At 34.9% G+C, this 19027-nt stretch overlaps 1 protein-coding gene across 1 annotated transcript; it reads right to left on the reverse strand.

Annotated features, from left to right (window-relative positions):
- Positions 1 to 11422: 11422 nt before the first annotated feature.
- On the reverse strand, positions 11423 to 13517 carry LOC108669308. Its single transcript, XM_018156613.2, has 2 exons — positions 12384 to 13517; positions 11423 to 11606 (listed from the first exon to the last, which is right to left on the reverse strand). The coding sequence occupies exons 1-2, from the start codon at positions 13199 to 13201 to the stop codon at positions 11423 to 11425; spliced, it is 1002 nt and encodes a 333-aa protein (XP_018012102.1). The 5' UTR covers positions 13202 to 13517.
- Positions 13518 to 19027: the final 5510 nt, after the last annotated feature.

Raw genomic sequence — 19027 nt, forward strand, 5'->3', positions numbered from 1 at the left:
TTTACCGACTTTTTTACTGTTCGATCATGCTAGGTCAGGTAAATTGGTGTCATACTGAAAAATTTAATAGTTGCAACCGAGATGCAGTGATCCGCGGAGCAATGTATGCTCGGTTCGTCATCTTGCCAAAAATACCACAAAACGTGAAGTAAAATTTAAAACATGAACAAGCATTCGATTTCCCTTAAGAATAAAGGAAAATATCTTAAAATAAGACTCAGTCAAGCATTTGCTCATCAGCATTTGCCAAATGAATCAAGCATTTGCCGTCAGCGTCAAGCATTTGCCAAATGAATCTAGAATTCATTTGGTTTTCTAGCACTTAGGGACCAGACGTATTTTGTGGCTCTTTTCAGAGACAATGCTTAATGGATAGTAAGTCTTAGGTGCCCAGAAACTTCAACTTTCGTCATGAAGCCGGCATTGGCTTTGTGGTTTAACTTTTTTTGCAGTGACCGCAACGTTTCTCACAGCGAGCGATTCTTTCTCAGTTTGCTAATGAAAGAATAATTTTTTGCTCCGAGTGTAGAGCCTCGCACTTAAAAACTCACGCTCTTTCCATTATGTTTCCTGAGAGGAAATAGAACGAGTAAGAAAGAGGGTCAAATGATTCTCTAGAGCCCTTGAAGAGAAAAACCAATCTAGAAATGCATGAGCAAAACACATTCCTGTTTTAAATAGTGACAATCGTCGGATTGTGGCCATGACTTATTCCTCAAAAAGTTCTTAAAGTCATCGTGTTTTAATGGAAATAAAAACAAGATACGCTGAAAGCCAACGCCGCTGGGGAAAGAACCCCTGAGGATTTCTGAGGTCAAAAGTTGCATTTTGGAAGCCGGGATTGTCGGAGTCGAAGTTTAAATCCAAAATCTGACGAAAACCTATCGAAAAGTTTTCTAAGAGATAAAGAAAATTTGCGTTCCCTCATTTAACATTCAACTATGTTAAATTTTGGAATAATCGCCATGGGCGCTAAAGTTAAAGATAAAATAGATAAAGATAAAATAGCTCGATATGTCGAAAACAATCATAGCGCTCCCAGTTACGACCAGCAGATTCCAATAATCGTGAATTAAATAAATCCCCGTAGACATGTACACTTTTTGTTTAAATAAAGTTTTTCAGCGAAAAGAACCTTTAAAATGAAGTGTTATTCGCCAGATGTATGACATTCTGATGAAGTATTCGCTTGTCGTAAAGTAAACGTCTTGTTGCGACCCGTTAATTCGACCCCCGCTGACGCTAATGCGAATAGTAAACATATCCAACAACTGGGCGTGATATTGCTTACCATTGATGATATATGGTATTGTTTATTGTTATTGGAGTAAATACACGACATGGTATTGTTAAACGCACGTGTTGAATTATGTTTTAATTTGTACATTTATCCATCTTTTTTGCTTATATCAGGGTCTAAGTTAAAAAGGTCTGGCTTATGATTAAAAATGATATATAAATCGCCTTTAAAAAAGGAAGCTGGCTTAATGCAGTATTTTTTCTCGAAATTAGCAGAAAGTTTTTGTGAACGATTTACAAGTTCCAATTAGTAAATTCTTCTAATCAAAGTGCGGTCGTCAAACAGATGACTTTTATTTGATCTTTCCATAGTATTTAAAATACTGAAATATTATTTATTGAAAATAATCTTAAATACTTATTGACGAGTAGTTCCGAACTTCCGAAAGAATTGACAACAATGAATTCGTTCAGTTTAAAATTAGAATACGTTCCCAAATAAAATTATAGAGTTAGTGCTCAATAATATTGTAGAAAACGTAAAAAGTCTACGGATATTGCTAAATAAAGTTACACACAAGGCATCAATTCCTTAAAAAAAAAATAATAATAATAAATAAATAAATAAAAAATCAATTCCTTCGGTCAAAAAGAATATACCATATTCATGAAGCGGTCTCGGCTGATTAATAAATAAACTTTACTTTTCAAACTGAACAGCAAGAGATTATTAGTTACACCTCAAGTCTCTATTAATGACGAGGAGTGGATTAATTTTTAAAATATATTTCGACAAGATAGCAATACAATAATATCCAAGATTGTTACTTAGCCTCGACATTTGGTTATCCTGATAGATATTTAAAAACAGAATAGCGTTCAAAATAAGGCCAAGTCAATGATTACTTGATGTACTCGGTATTTGTCGGTTAACAATCGAAGACACAAATAATAAGAAAATTTAAAGATTTATTAATGAAAATCTATTCCAGATGCAGTTACTCAACCACGCTGTCGTGAAATCTTTTAGCGGAAAATTCATAACTACACAAATATACAAAATATTCAAATACTGCGAATTACCATATTGAGCACGAATAATATTACTTATCAAAGCACTTGCTAAAGGCAGAAACTGTACATCAGCTCTCAAAATACATGAAATTTTATATTATTTGATCTTTCCATAGTATTTAAAATACTGAAATATTATTTATTGAAAATAATCTTAAATACTTATTGACGAGTAGTTCCGAACTTCCGAATTGACAACAATGAATTCGTTCAGTTTAAAATTAGAATACGTTCCAAATAAAACTATAGAGTTAGTGCTCAACAATATTGTAGAAAACGTAATAAGTCTACGGATATTGATAACTAAATTTACACACAGGTTGTCAATTTCTTCGCTCAAAAAGAATATGCCATATTTATAACGCGGTCTTAGCTGATTAATAAATAAACTTCACTTGTCAAACTGAGCAGCAAGAGATTATTAGTTACACCACAAGTCTTGATGAATGACGAGGAGTGAATTAATTATTTATAATATTTCGGCATGATGGCTAAAAAAACAGCGTTGGAACACATCCATGCGACAACATTTCTTCTCGCTTCGAGTCACCGACATGTGGAACAGCCTCCCTGATAGTATCGTTGACGCTCCGAGTATGAACATCTTCAAAAATAGACTAGACGAAGCTATGAAGGAGCATATGTTCAGTCTTAAAATGCCTTGCAAATTACGGACCTGGCAATAAGTCCAGCAGCTATCTCAATCAATCGTCAGCTATGGAAAGATCGGGTTCCAAAGGCCGGATCCCTTGTGAATCAAGTCACGAAAAGTTCAAGAATCGGCAACAGGCCTTGGGCCTATTTCTTCAACGCCGATACTTCTATTCTATAGCAATACAATAATATGCAAGATCGTTACTTAGCCTCGACATTTGGTTATTCCGCTATTATTAAAAAACAGAATAGCGTTCCAAAAAATGCCACATCAGTGAGTACTTGACGATACTCGGTATTTTCTGGTTAACAATCGATCGAATACACAAATAACAAGAAAATGTACCGATTTATAAATGAAAATCCATTTTAGGTGCAACGACTCAACCAAGTTTTCGTGAAAACTAATGGCAAAAATTTCACAACCATACAAATATACAAAACAGTCAAATACTGTGAATTACTATTTTAAACACGAATAATATTACTAATCAAAGCACTTGCTAAAAGCAGAAACTGTACATCAGCTCTCAAAATACTTGAAATTTGAGTTTATTTGATCTTTCCACTTCAAAGGCACATGCAACACACTGCCAAAGCCTGCAATTTCTTTGTGGCTTTATTCAACCGGCCATAAAAATTTGAGGCCGAGCGGAGCAATATCCCCTGCAAAGTTACACGTAATTATTGCATAACTCGTTGCGTCATATAAGTAATTTCGCGAGTTTGGAGATGCCGTGAAGCCTCGGAAATGTTGCCCGTGAATACAACAAACTTTGCGTTGAGCGAGACTGTTGCGATCGTTGGGTAGCGATGCTACTGCTGGTTTGCGCGGTGAATGCTGACTCGTGCATTCGCGTAATGAATGTAGAAAATTGTAGGTATGATATAATAATTAATGAAAATTCTGTTGTGAGCTTTAGGAGTTTGGTTTGGTACTATAGTGATAGCTTTCTTTATTGCTCGGTACTGATACGTGATGTAAATATTTAACGTTGGAGCTTGAGAAAGTGGGTTACGTGCTGTGATGAGTTAAAGTTTTATGAAGTTGAAAAAATCGACATATATGAAACATGTGTTATGTACATTGGTAAAAAGTCAAGAAACATTACAATTATTATCAGTGGTAAATATAAAAATAATTGCAGTAGGAAAATTTACCTTCTTAAATTTTCCGTATGCTGCAAAGTAGAACGAAATTGTATGTTAAATCGCATGTACTCGAGAATCTATTATACAGTATATGAAATAACCGGCAGCTTTTGTACATTCAATGTAATATTTTACAGCCTCAGAAAAATTCATTGTAACATGAAAAAGTTCAAAATATGTTGATAAATATCAATGAGACAGAAGTTGGATTCCCATTAGTCATGATGCTGCTAGCTTGTCTTTAGCGTATACGCGACTGTCTGGAAGCAATATCCTGGAGTACGATTTGATTTCGTCGACATTTAAGCTTAGGATCAAAGGTAATATAACTTCTTACCACCTCTTCACGCTGATTATTGCCAATACTGAGCCTGCTGCAGCGCAATAGTACACTGCACTGTGATCGGCAGAACCGGGGCTGATATGATTTCTCTGAAAATGAGTTGAATGCGTCAAACCTTTCTGGATTTCATTCATGACACTCAATGCATTACAGTGCCAGCTCTGAATTATTGAATGCTTTCTGCAGATAAAAAATTTAATTTGAGATTTTATGTTTCTATTCGGAAAATTATAAAAATTGATCCGTGGAATTGACGTTCTTTCAACCAGCTTGATGCTGCGTTAATTAAGGTTGCCTATATTGATAGGATGAGTTTTTTTTATTCTAAACTGAGCGGCTGAAAATTTTGATCATGCAGATAGATTAATTAAATTAGCGAGATTCAAATGATTACATCAACATTGGTGTAAATAAATCATATTGGGAAATCTGTACCCATTATCCGAAATTTCTGGAAAGCAATTTCGTCTCAAAGTCTGGACAGACAGCATTGCTCGAAATAATATGAACAAATAATTTGAAAAATATTGAAGAGAATAACGAATGAAGAGAATAAAGAATTTGAAAAATATTAAGTTAGAATAACGGAATGTATGAAAAATGTATACTCACGCAAAAAAGGCCCTTATTAATTAAAGGGATGAAACAATCGCTCATCCATTTTTTATAGGACAATATTTACTCAACAGAATTAATACTATGGTACAATGTAGCCTCAATTTTAGGCTGCTAATTAAAATAATTAATAAAGTGTTCTTAAAACTATAAGTCACATGAGTCCCAAGTTAAAGCGTGTGAGAGAAAAAATTTAAGATTTTACGACTTCGTAGCAAAACTTAATTTAATTGTTGGCAACGGTAAGATAGATAATTCAAGAAAAACTACGACCATATATGCTAAAAATGTAAAAACGTTTGCGAAATTATCTCGATAAGGCGAAAACCGAGTTCATGAATATTCCTGGGAACATTTTTGAATAAAACTGTACGTGAAGACAATTCTTTCCTATCTAGTTTTAAATGTATTTTACATAACCAACGGCATTACGAAAATTCCTTGAAAATTTCCCAATTAGATTAAAATCATTTTTGCGATAAGAAAGTCAAATTGAATATGATTTAAAAAACTGGTTTGAAATATGCCAATTGGATGTTTGAAATGACTCATAATTTGCTTCTATATGCAGATAAATCCGGTTAAAATTTAAAGTATAAGTGGAATGATGTGAAATGTTTCTAAGCAGTTCCTAAAAATTTAAGCGAATTCATCAGAAACACAAACGCTCAGAAATAATCGAGAATCTAATGTAAAATTTGAAAGATGAATTCGGGATTAGATAAAAACAACTTAATTAAGTAAATTTACACTTATAAACTAGTATCAAGTATTGAGGTCAAGAAGCTTATTTGAATATGATTTGCCAGCTCCCATGTGAATTCATTCGTACATAAATAACTTTATGCAAGTTTGATTGAAGACCAGAGCATGCTTTTCATTAACAATCTTCTTCTTCGTCTTTTCAGTGAGTCGAACCAAATTTCTAACTGGAGCCGGGAGATCGAAAAGCAGGTTTCCGAATGACATTTTAATAGATTGCGGCGTTTCGAAAGTACAATTTTTCGTTATCAAGCAGGTGAAGACGAACAAGAAGATTGTTAATAAAAAGCATTCTCTGGTCTTCAATCAAACTTGCATAAAAGAGAAACTTCTGCCGAACTACACCAAATAACTTTATATGTATAGTTGTCAGAGTTCAAGCGTGTGTTGGAAGCCTGGCACTACATTTCTATAGGGGGCGGTTCGGCCGCGTATGTGATACTTATCATGTTTTGATATTGTCTGCACCTAAAAACACAAAACACATGCCCAGGGCCTATACTTTCGAAAAAAGTTAAGTGATCATAAGTTCATCAGCCATTCATTGACGGCCTTTCAAGCAAAATCCACCAATCATAGACAAGAAAATAGAGCGTAACTACTTACTTACGTTCACTTAGCGAGTTTTGGAAGTATGGCCCCGCAGGTGAGAATAGTGATGCACCGCAAAACTTGGAAGAAAGATTAGACCAAAAAAGGAAATTTAGCTTCTAAATTGGTGTGAATACATTTCAATCAGGACACAAAATAATTTTTACATTTTGAAACGGGAGTTGAATGGAATGTATACGAGTACGCTGTATTTTAAAATTATTCATTGTATTGGTTTTTCTGTCATTAGCATTCATAAGCTTTGTTATTGTTAATTGCATTCGAAATAAAGTGATTCTATGGATTATTGATGTCATTTATTATGAGGATTATCGAGCTTTAATTCATCGCTACTATTACCTGCTATATATAGTTATTACCTACAACTACTAACTATATGTTAATCTGAATTAGAATTTCATTATAACGCGATTTTCAAATTTACAAGCTTTTGAATGTACCGTATTCAAGTTTATTTTTAATCTTCTCCCAATACGATAATTGAATGTGAAATTTTCTTCCAGTAACTTAATGCTCGCGTATAATTTGATACAAGAGATTAAAAAAATTGTGTAAGGGATATTCCGGATAAGTAGCAAATTATAGTAGGTGTTCCGCTCTAGCCAACTTAAAAATGCGACTAAAAGAGATAAAAAATTCAAAGAACCATATACTCGAAATTTTCTGTTAATATATAATGAATAATTTTGCTTCAAATTTTACGATAGGATCAGAAAATACTACTTTTACTAATGTGTCACACTCTAATTAAGTCAAACAGCGTCAACAGTGATTAGAAACAATGACTATAAAGTAAGCAATCGTTGAAAATTCATTTCTGCCTCTTAATTGCTAACGGTCTCACACATAAATTTTTTTACATTGTTTGGGTAACGCCGAGCAATACATCTTTTGATTAACAGTTAGGTTATGAATATTTTTATCTAGGTTTAACTGTGCTTATTCAGTTGTCCCGTAATCCATCACTGAGAAAAGCTCCGAACTTGAGACTTGATCAGTGATCACGGTTTAAATAGACAAGGGCTAAGAAGATACACGGTTTATATTATCGTATTCTTGTTTCTATCGTTTATTTTTATTATAATTTTCAAGTCTCATTTGTATATTTACACACTGAATGAATCATAACAACATGAGACACGAGTACCTTGAGATTCAAAGGACGAGTTGAAGTAATAAATATGTTATCTAATCTCTTCAACGATAATCACAATAAATACAAAAATTCATGAATGACACACGCGCGAATGACTTAAAACAGGACAGGAACAAATAACACAAGGAATATAATAAACGTGAACATATGATCGATGTTCAATTATTACAGCAACAGGCAGGGAAGCTCGCGTGTCTAGGACCTGTAAAGGTAACGTGTAATGGTCGCTCAAGAGTTCGAGGCCAGCGGCGGTCGACTGAAGAAATTCAAGCACTTCAATCGAGGTAATGACAGCGGTTGTAGATTCGTTGGTTGCACGAATTGTATAAAATTTAGATATTTGAAGAAATTTAAGCACTTTAATCGAGGTAACGACAGCGGTTGTAGATTCGTTGTTTGAACGAATTGCATAAAATTTAGATATTTGAAGAAATTCAAGCACTTCAATCGAGGTAATGACAGCGGTTGTAGATTCGTTGGTTGCACGAATTGCATAAAATTAGATATTTGAAGAAATTCAAGCACTTCAATCGAAGTGATGACAGCGGTAGTAGATTCGTAGGTTGCACGAATTGCATTAAATTAAGTTATTTGAAGAAATTCAAGCACTTCAATCTAGGTAATGACAGCGGTTGTACATTCGTTGGTTGAACGAATTGCATAAAATTTAGATATTTGAAGAAATTCCAGCACTTCAATCGAAGTAATGACAGCGGTTGAAGATTCGTTGGTTGCACGAATTGCATAAAATTAAGATATTTGAAGAAATTCAAGCACTTCAATCGAGGTAATGACAGCGGTTGTAGATTCGTTGGTTGCACGAATTGTATAAAATTTAGATATTTGAAGAAATTCAAGCACTTTAATCGAGGTAATGACAGCGGTTGTAGATTCGTTGGTTGCACGAATTGTATAAAATTTAGATATTTGAAGAAATTCAAGCACTTTAATCGAGGTAACGGCAACGGAAATTGATTTTTGGGTTGCAAGAATTTTATAAAGTAAAGTAATCCATTGTGAATCATTCATGGTGAATGAAATGCGAAATAATATTTTGAGATCTAAGTTGAAAATATTGTGATCATTTAATAAATACTTCATAAATTAATATTGATCTATAACAATCTTTAAAATTCAGTTTACTATGACACCGTTCGTTTTAATTTAGGAAGAATATGAAAAGCGGTTGGCTGAGACGATACCATAGGAAATTTGAATTATTAATGTTGGAAAATTACCCATTTGATTATATAATTCAGCATTGTTAAGCAATTCATTATTTACATTGGCTGGCCTAAAAATTTTAAGAGAGGAGCGTCCAAGTTTTCTAAAACGCTAAAACTAATTTATTGCTGGCAAAAAAAAAAGCAATATCTGGGCAAAGGGTGCTCAAAAAGGGTAAAACCAAAACAAATTAGATCAGTACTCACTGCAGTGAGTGACAGAGAGCGCATTTTCTCGTCCGTCCGTATCGTGAAGTCACGGACGGACATGACGAGCACAATAGCGCCTTTTTTCCATAGATGATAAAATGCGCTAAAAATATAACTTTTGTTCGAAATTTAATGTCATGGTCGTCCTAGCACGTGCACCATTATTTCTCAACTTAATGTTAATTAAGGAAGAATGGTGGCATGAGCTCCTTTCAGGCAATTCTACGTAAACATAGCCTAAAACATTATTATGTATTTTATTCTTCTATATTTACATCAAAGGGTTAAAAATATTCAATTTTGTGTTCTTAAGTTTAATACCACATTTAGCATTTTTTAAAATATTTTTTCGTTCTAAAATAAAAAAAATATATTTTTGAAAATATTTTTTCGTGTTTAAATTCTATTAAATCCCAACGCAGGTTACTCAGTCATATATATGTAGCGCTATGGAAGCCTTAACACGTACGATTTTTTTCTTTACATTTAATGCGCAGTCAAACACTCAATGCTCTTCGCACTTGCAAATTTTAGATGCTGGCAAAGCAGCTAATTAAAGCCACGACCAGAATTGCGTGGCGAAGAGGCCTTTTGGCTCCCTAATTAGCGCGATGAACTTATTTTTATTATTCCCAGACTTCAACTTTTCCCTCTGATCCTCAACACTCTCGCGCCCGCGAGGAGAAAATGATCCCTACAAAGTCCAGGCATTACATAGAAGAAGAGTAACACTTGGGAATTAAAATGAACGGTCAAACTTGCATGCCAATAAGCTGAACTAAATAAGACTCGCAGACAATTTCATATAGATCCTGGGACGACTTAATGAACTTGATAATTGTAAATGCACATCATCGAGACTAGTATTTGAGGTAACTTCAGACGCACATTATTTTGACGACTTTTGGTTTTATATTCCCGTGCATGTTGCGTAAACCGCATAAATCATTTTGTTAAAGTATCGAGAAAAACAGAGCTAAAATAAAAAATGTGGTCCAAAAAAACCGCGAAACGGTATGTTATTTAAAGTCAACAAACTGTCGCCGTCGCCTGCATCTCAATAGATAAGATTTTTAAAAGTTCATACCCGTTTAAAAACGCTCAAAGGAACGCTCAATATGTAAACGTGCTTTGACCGTACGCGAGTTGAAGAAAAACATACGTCTTTTCCATTGCTTGTAATGCGTTTTTGATGACCCTTGGAACGCGTTTTTTAATATTTTTTTCAGCCGCACTTTACCAAAGCTCCAGTGCCCCCAAAAACCTGCATATCTTGTGTCGGGAAATTAAGGGGGCACTTCTTCACAAACTGATCTACAGGCGAAACTAGAGTCGCGGCTTCTAGCAGGACGCAAGATTCACAGCCTGGGGCCATACTTTCAAAACTCGCTAAGTGAACGTAAGTACTTACGCTCTATTTTATTGTCTATGATTGGTGGATTTTGCTTGAACGGCCGTCAATGATTGGCTGATGAACTTACGATCTCTTAACTTTTTTTGTGTGCGGCATTTTCCCCAGTAAAGTTTTAAGACAATCCAACTTGTACGATTACTGCAATGCAAACTATATCAGAGTTGATGCATATTCATTTTAAAAAATAATGGGGAGCGGTATTTATATTCCGATTCCATGTCCGAAATTGTTATAAATGTTTACCGTCGATCATCAATTCAATCTAGTATTCATATAGCAGACTTGAGGAGACAGGAGTATCAATGAATTGTTCGGAATATTATTTATTTGAGGAATAGAATATGGATTAATTTATTTTTCTTAGAGTTCATGAGCTAATTAATTAATTGAAAAGACCCAATGATCAAGTATAGTTTACTGGCTGTCCCGAGACAGAGAAACTGCATGCCAACTTGCAGGCCGAAGTTTGCCAAAAAATGAGAAAACGTACATGTAAGAATTCATATTGAGCTATAAGCGCATAATAAATGCAATAAATTAAAGGAAATTGAAAAAATGTAATTCGTATCAACAATATACTTGTGTAAAATTAACAACTCAGTCCTGCCTTCTACTAGCGTAGCTCCGCGACTATGACCTTGCACCGAAAGTGAACGAAAATTTGTGATAAAATGTAGGCACACTCAATGAAAGAGAGAAATTCATTTTTGATCCATCGCATAACGCAGCAAACTTGTAAAAATATTTTTAAATTTTCGAAGTAAAGACTGAAAATTTACAAGAAATTTCGATCCTAAAATTTTAATATCATGGAGTATTTTCCAGATTAATACATGTGAGGTCATCGAGACGTTACTCCCTAAAATAAATTTACATTACCACTTTATTAAAAATTTTAAATGCACTCCGCAAGTTTGTCAGTAATTACTTGGACAGCTCAAATGAAACAGCGCCAGCGAGTCATGCAATTATTCAACAAAAAAACCATCACCACCACTACCACTCGCGCTGTCACTACTCCGTCCCCTCAATCTCGCAGCTGCTGCCGCAACTACGGTGGCGAAAAATTGATCGTAAAACGCTTTGCAGGCGAGAAACTGATCGCGACTGAAGACGAGACGGCCGCTCGCGCGGCAGAGTGGACAGCATTCACTGTGGTGAAAAGTTGACATAAATATCGGTTTATAACATAACTTGTAAATAAAATGTTATAATTTTGGCTTAGGTGAGATATAGTACGAGAATATGTTAATATAATACCATTGGAAAACGATAAATAACATTAACCTTGCATTTATACACTTCTATTTGTTGCACAACCGTTGGTTTGCTACATTCTACCTTGAAAAGTAATCTTATGTTTTGGTGTAGCTGTAAAATAATAGTAAAACATATATGCAAAAGTTTTTTTTGCAAAGTGACTTCAATAAAATCAAAATAAAATAAAAGTACTTCAAATAATCAAATTAAATGTAAAAGTTTTATTAATTAAATTTCAACCGACACACAGGAGTGAACATCATAATAATGAAACCGCGCCATTTAAATCAATAGCTTGGCTCCTGATCATTACTGATTGTAGGACACTTCATCATTACCTGAAGCTTGTACCATCTTCGTCATTACCTGGAGGCACCATCTCCATCATTACCTGAAGGCACCATCTTCGTCATTACCTGAAGCTTGTACCATCTCCATCATTACCTGAAGGCACCATCTCCATCATTACCTGAAGGCACCATCTTCATCATTACCTGAAGGCATCATCTCCATCATTACCTGAAGCCACCATCTTCATAATTACCTGAAGCCACCATCTTCATAATTACCTGATGGCACCATCTTCATCATTACCTGATAGCACCATCTTCATCATTACCTGAAGTCACCATCTCCATCATTACCTGAAGGCACCATCTTCATCATTACCTGACAGCTCGCCACTTCATCAAGCACTGGTAGCAGAAGATGTGGATGCAGTCGCTCAGGCATCCAAAGTTCACATTCTCGTCCAATTTCACATTAATGCATATACTGCAATATTCCGGGTCACTTCTCAACAAATCTTTGACGTCATTTGCCTTCTTGAACTCGCGGATGAAGCAAAAAGGATACGTTGCTGAAGAAATACCGGCTTGGTCCATTTCAAGCATAATTTGCATCAGTAATGCCGTTGTTAACGTATGACGCAAGGTGCACCTAGTGGAGACCTGAATATTGTTCGCCGTCATTCGTTCGAATAATTTGCTCACGGAGGAGTTAAGAGAACGTAAGGCATAATCAATTGCCACGTCAAAGTAGTTGAACGATATCTTGCGTACAGCACATTCTATAGCGTAATATGTAAGAAAATGCGCGATAACAGCAACTTGAGGTGTAATCCATCTATGTAGCTTTGTTGTCCCGGCAGTGGGACGTTCTAGGTATGACAGAGTCAAAGCGAGATCGCCCAAAGTCTGTGCACTCGATATCTTCTTATGCTTGGCCCACAGCGAGACGCGGTAGACTTCATAAATAAATCGTTCGTTGAAGCACTTGTAACAAGGCATATTCAACAGGTACCGAAAATAAGCTCGGCCCCCGCGAAGCTTCATTTGCCGAAGAGAAAATTTACTGTATAATATACCAGGCGGATCATTGATCATGGTTTCACCATCAGGCAGGAGAAAATGTCGACGGAATTTGCCAAAATAAAACTGAGTCAGAAATTTCTGGTCAGTGCGTTCGTAATCTGATAAGTCAATCATTTGAGTAAAACCGCATAGGTCTTCGTGTACAGGACAGTATAAATTCTTCGCGTGGGATAAATATCGGACGAGTTTAGCTTTGTATGCAACAGGAACCTTAACGTCAGGGAAGTTAAAATAAATTGGAGAGACCTCGATGGCATAAATAGGACGAGTCGATGCTAATGTTGAAGTTGAGCTGGTTGGCTGAAAAGCATTTGTATTTAAAGAAGCTTGAGCAAATGTTGAAGCTGTTGAGACTGAAGAAATGGTTGAGATAATTGTAGTGACTGGAGACGAATTAATAGAATTATTAAATGGATATGTAGAGGAAAGATTCATATGAAAAGTAATCTTATGTTTTGGTGTAGCTGTAAAATAATAGTAAAACATATATACAAAAGTTTTTTTTTTTTTGCAAAGTGACAGATAAACAAATCTATTTCAAGAATTATGTAAGGGAACATAGCAAGAGATTTAAAGTTTTCATGCCTATTATTTGAAGTATTGACCGATAAGGATTTAAATTTATGTTGTATTGGGAAATGCAACTGATTGACGAAAAGAAAAAGGAAAATTTTTCAAACTTGGATGCCTCTTCACAAAATCTGAGAGCTGTTTAGTATAATTTATCATAAATAAAATAAAAGTCACTTCAAATAATCAAATTAAATGTAAAAGTTTTATTAATTAAATTTCAACCGACACACAGGAGTGATACGCTCTATTTTCTTGTCCATGATTGGTGGATTTTGCTTGAAAGGCTGTCAATGATTGGCTGATGAACTTACGATCTCTTAACTTTTTTTTTTAAAGTATAGGCCCTGTGGTTCATTTATTTTACAGGCAATGTTCCATGAACTCAATGACTTAGAACGCGCAACGAGGCACTGGTCCCACGTTGGTGTTTGAACGACAAGAACATTAAGCCGTGATGCTTTCCCTACGCGAGTCTCATTAAACGAGAGCATTGTCTTGCTCGTAATGAGTAGGCCTTGTGCTCTAATGAGTCTAATGAGACGAGACTCCGAGTGGTAAATTAATAAATATCGGTATAATATCACTTCCATGCAATAGAGATTTCCGTAAATGTCATTAATTCCGTTGGTCGGAATGGGATTTTAATGAGTTGAGAAATTGACGTCAATAGTCTGCGTACTGAACAATTTAAGTGGCTACTGAATCAAATCCCTCAATTTTTGGATTGGGTTAAACACAAATTTTTATCCGATTCTGCTAAGGTTTATATTTATAAGAGATGAAAAATCTCTCGCATATCATCCTCGAAAATGTTAACTCGAATTTTAAAACAGCAATAATTCATAATTCGAATTCCCATTGCAGGGCAGCACAACCTGCCAAATACAGACTTATGTTCAATATATTTTAACGGTAACTTATTCATGGATTTGCTATAAGTATTTTGTTTAGAATCTTGCCTGTGGCTGCTGATACCAGTCCCTCATTATGCAGTGCAAGACTCGTAGCCTAGCAAATTGCGGGAAAACTTTGGTCTAACAATGCCGTCTGTGGAACTAAATTCCTTCCAGGCACAGAACTGTATGAAACTTTTCAGAATTCCCGTCAAAATTATGATATGGGGACATGAAATTCAAAAAATTTTTAGATATTAAAAGTAAATGACAACGATTTTATCAAATAGATTGTGCAATATCTTGCTCACAATCTCAAATAATAATAAATAATAATACTATGATATATAATATAATACATGAAATTCGAAAAATTTTAGATATTAAAAGTAAATGACAACGATTTTCTCAAATTGATTGTGCAGTATCTTGCTCTCAATCTCAACTACAATTTTCAATGAGCTTTACTTTATGGTTTTAAAACTACAAGTTTTAATGTAATTATATGTTATGCGATATCACAGCGAACTCGAGCATGAGTCGGATTCCGGAATTCAAAAACTTAATGAATTTTTAATCGATCTTGCAGTAATTGTAACATTTATACATAGGACATTCTTATCAACCGATCGCAAGAATTTTTAATAACCAGTGGCATAAAGATTTATATTTTTCTTACATTCTTCCCAGAAAAGTAGAATTAATTTTTAAACGCAATAATGCTTTACGATGATGTACCGCATTTAGGGAGCTTGAATCACTTTGTAACAGATCTGCCCTGTACGGAGTTGTTTATAAGGCCTTATTATTCTGACCAGCTGATGATCTTTTGTTGACATTTAATTCATGATCGAGTTAGTGCTTAAGCTCCTACAATAGAGCGTGAATCATCTTCTAAAAAATCTATCAATTGAAAGCAAGTACATATATGAAGTCAAATCTATCAATTGAAAGTAACACATTTAAGTCTTTCCTTTAGGTCTTTCCTCATTATTAACTATCTAAAGGCAGTAAATATCGACTTATGGGCGTTTTTAGGCAAAACAATCACATTCAACGAGACTGCAAAACTTAAGTTACTATTCGCAAATATCGACTTATGGCGTTTTTAAGCTCCGGCAAAACAATCACATTCAACGAGACTGCAAAGTTACTATTCGCACACTCATAACGACGATGCTGAATCTCCCCCGAGTTCACTGAATGTTCCAGGGTAGCTTTCATTTTAACTTGCGCGCGTCGCAAATCGTACAAATGAGCAAAGTTACGCGAGCTTCACTCAAATTTTGACCATTTAATGCGGCCGCCACTATTTTCTGACTCAAAAGTTTGCAATTTGCAAATTAATAATTTCCAAATTTGTTGATTGACTGTTATTCTGCAAATAAATTAAGCAGCGCGGAACTTCGTTAGTTGCAAAAATGCAATTAGATAAACCCAACTTGATTAATATAGCAATAATTATCGATAAACTTCTCACAAAGAGTTTAAACTTGAGTTTTTAAATTATATGATTGAAAATCGTTTGTAGAAGTACACTAAAAAATTGAATCTACATGAAAGTTTCATTTCAATACAAGGAAACATTTAATAACCACAAAACCTAAAGTTTATTCTTGTGTGAAGATATTTGCGAAAAGAAACCGCATCATATAATTCGTAACATTGCAAAAAAATAATATTTAATTCTGTATTTAAAATATACATTTCCTCAAACGTGAACAGCTTGAGAAAATGCAATTGCCGAAGTGACATAAAATAAAACAAATTTTTACTTGGCATAACAGCTAAATACTTCATGAATGAATAAATACTTCACAACAGCTAAATATTTCACGCTTCATTCAACCAACATGTATACGCTTCATTCAACCAACATGTATACGCTTCATTCAACCAACATGTATACGCTTCATTCAACCAAGCCCTCGCCATTTCCGATGACCTTCAAAAAGCCAAGGAAAACACGTTAAAAAGCCCGTTATTTATGACGGTTAACCAAGTGCAACCGTAATAAAGAATACTAGGAATGTTTGCTTATATTTTATGTATATTGCGACCACCGCTTGTGCGCGCCCTCCAAATGCTGCGCTATGGATGCTAATTTTGCATGGTTAATCTGGAGTTTATATTACCATATTTATCGTATATATTCTATATCATCACTTATTATTATTATTATATAATGCAAACTAAACTAAATCATTGCGAATGTGGCGCTCGATGGGGCTTTGCAGTATTCAGTTTTATTCGATATTTTGCTACCTAAAACACAACGGACGCCAAATTGATATTCTGACAAAGCATTGTTGACCAGAGTTCTGCCGGGGAGCTTCAGTAAATATGAAAGCAAATAAAACCAAAGAGAGTCATGCCTTTGAAAAACTAGGCTTAATATTGCCAAATCCAGCGTGCACAAATATCATGTAATTGAGATATGCTCAGAAGTGGCTTCGCTTGGAAAAAGAGTTAATGGAAAAACTCCATTACATGCGAGAATAATTAAACCTATGAATTGTACTGAATAAAATAAATAGATATTGAGTTTCAAAAAAAAAATAATCTAGATTTATATGAAGAACTTTTGCAAAAATGTTGTTTAGACGATGTTCTTAAAAATGTATCAAAAATAGTTTTTTGAATAAAAATTATTCATATCAGATTCCTGTCTGCTGGTTAGTAGATATACCTTTCTTAAAACATTTACAATACTCACAAGGTAAAAAAAAGCATTTACCTCTCCAGTTTTTAGAACAATATATTTAAACTTCTTGACTGAATTTTTTGAATCAACATCACATCTTAAGGAAAGTTCAATAAGTAGTCCATTAGTAATTCAGTTCCATACGGGACTGAAGGTTATTTCAGAGTAAAACGCTTACATTTCAGACATACATATATACCGTGCAATTTTCATGTTTACCTGAAGAGTATGTACTTATATATAAGGGTATGATACGCATAGGTGAAGCAATGGTCTTTCAGAAGCATATATAATACAGTTTCCCTATCGGCTCATAAGTTATTTCATTTTATGGTAAGATAAAGTACCAATCTTCACTCGGGGTAATAGAATGATAGTTCAAAGCGTGCTATAGAGGAACCACCACCTCTTGGTTCATGAGGGACATAAAACGCATTGTTCACATAGCAGTGAATTGAATCAGAATGAATGACTTACGAACATACGTTACCTCGTAGAAGAAGAATGTCGACTTTAAGAAGACCGAATTATGGGATATTTTATTTAATTACAAACGATCTGTTTATTTCCACTAGGCCACCATCTGTATGCTAGCTAGTTCACCATCAGACGCACGAATTTGATGATGACTTACAAAGTTATAAATCTTACTAATCACGCGCTAGAGCCACAAATATGGCAGCTAAGCGGATACTTATCGCAAACTACAAAAAAAAAGACATTTTATTTTGCCGTAAACGTGGATAAATAATTTTTCCCAAGCTCGGTCTCTCACAAAGCCTTCGATGCAAGTTCATCCAACAAAGTCATGATACTCTCAAAGCTCGGCTTTGTCCACTATTTTAATTTGATCATTCAACGGGCTGTAAAAAATACACTCTTTATTCTACTTGATCTTTCCGCTATCGGTCAAAAAGAAATGCGAACCAAAGCAGCTTCAAATTAAAACTAAATTGTCATTCGAATGACTCTGAGGATGGAAAAAGTTGATTTTTTCACAACTCGCAAAATGGAACGTGGAAAATCGTGTTAAAAAAAGGACTTTCAACGTATTATTATTCGCTCTTTATTATTCGCTCTCTTTATTATTCGCTCTTCGGACTACTTACTAGTCTGAATTAACAATACGAGAAACTAATACTAAATACTCAGGGCTAAGCTTTAACGGACTTGAAGCTGCCATCGGAAATTGGAAGCTCTTCGTCTCACGCTTCATGGGGCTCGTCTGGCTTCTGAATCAATGCAGTTATTCCAGTAGGCACAGGAGTAGAGTTAGAAGTGAGCAGAGAAGCGAAAGTAGAATCAAACAGAGAAGAAGAAGCAGAAGTGCGTAGAGAAGCATAATTGAAAATAGGCAGTGGAATAAAAGTTGGAGTAGAGGTAGGAAAAAGCAGAGAATTTGCAAAATTTAATCCGAAAATAAGCAGAGAAGCGGACGTTGAAATAGGCTGAGAAATACCGTCATGAGTGTGCAGAGAAGTAGAGGTATAAGTTCGGAGGGAATTTTGGAAAAAATTAAACAGAGAAGGAATGGTGGAAAGAGGAGTGGTGGAAAGAGGAGTGGTGGAAAGAGGAGTGGTGGAAAGAGGAGTGGTGGAAAGAGGAGTGGNTTGTAGATTTGAATTCTAAAGGCTTTTAAATAAATATGGCAACAGTTTGTGACATTTCATCATTGCTGGCACATAGTGTGGTGTTTTGAGAGTGACGTAAACCAATCAGAACTCGAGTTGTGCATAAGGTGATCTATTTATAGCCATTTATTTCTTGCTA

This window comes from Hyalella azteca, unplaced genomic scaffold (assembly GCF_000764305.2).
Source record: "Hyalella azteca isolate HAZT.00-mixed unplaced genomic scaffold, Hazt_2.0.2 contig17332, whole genome shotgun sequence".
Taxonomy (NCBI): Eukaryota; Metazoa; Arthropoda; class Malacostraca; order Amphipoda; family Hyalellidae; genus Hyalella; species Hyalella azteca.

Coding starts and splice junctions, on each gene's coding strand:
- LOC108669308 (XM_018156613.2), bottom strand. CDS start 13,201: ATGATTGACTTATCAGATTACGAACGCACTGACCAGAAATTTCTGACT. Junction 11,607..12,383: donor ATGAAGTGGCGAGCTGTCAG/GTAATGATGAAG, acceptor TTTTCACCACAG/TGAATGCTGTCCACTCTGCC.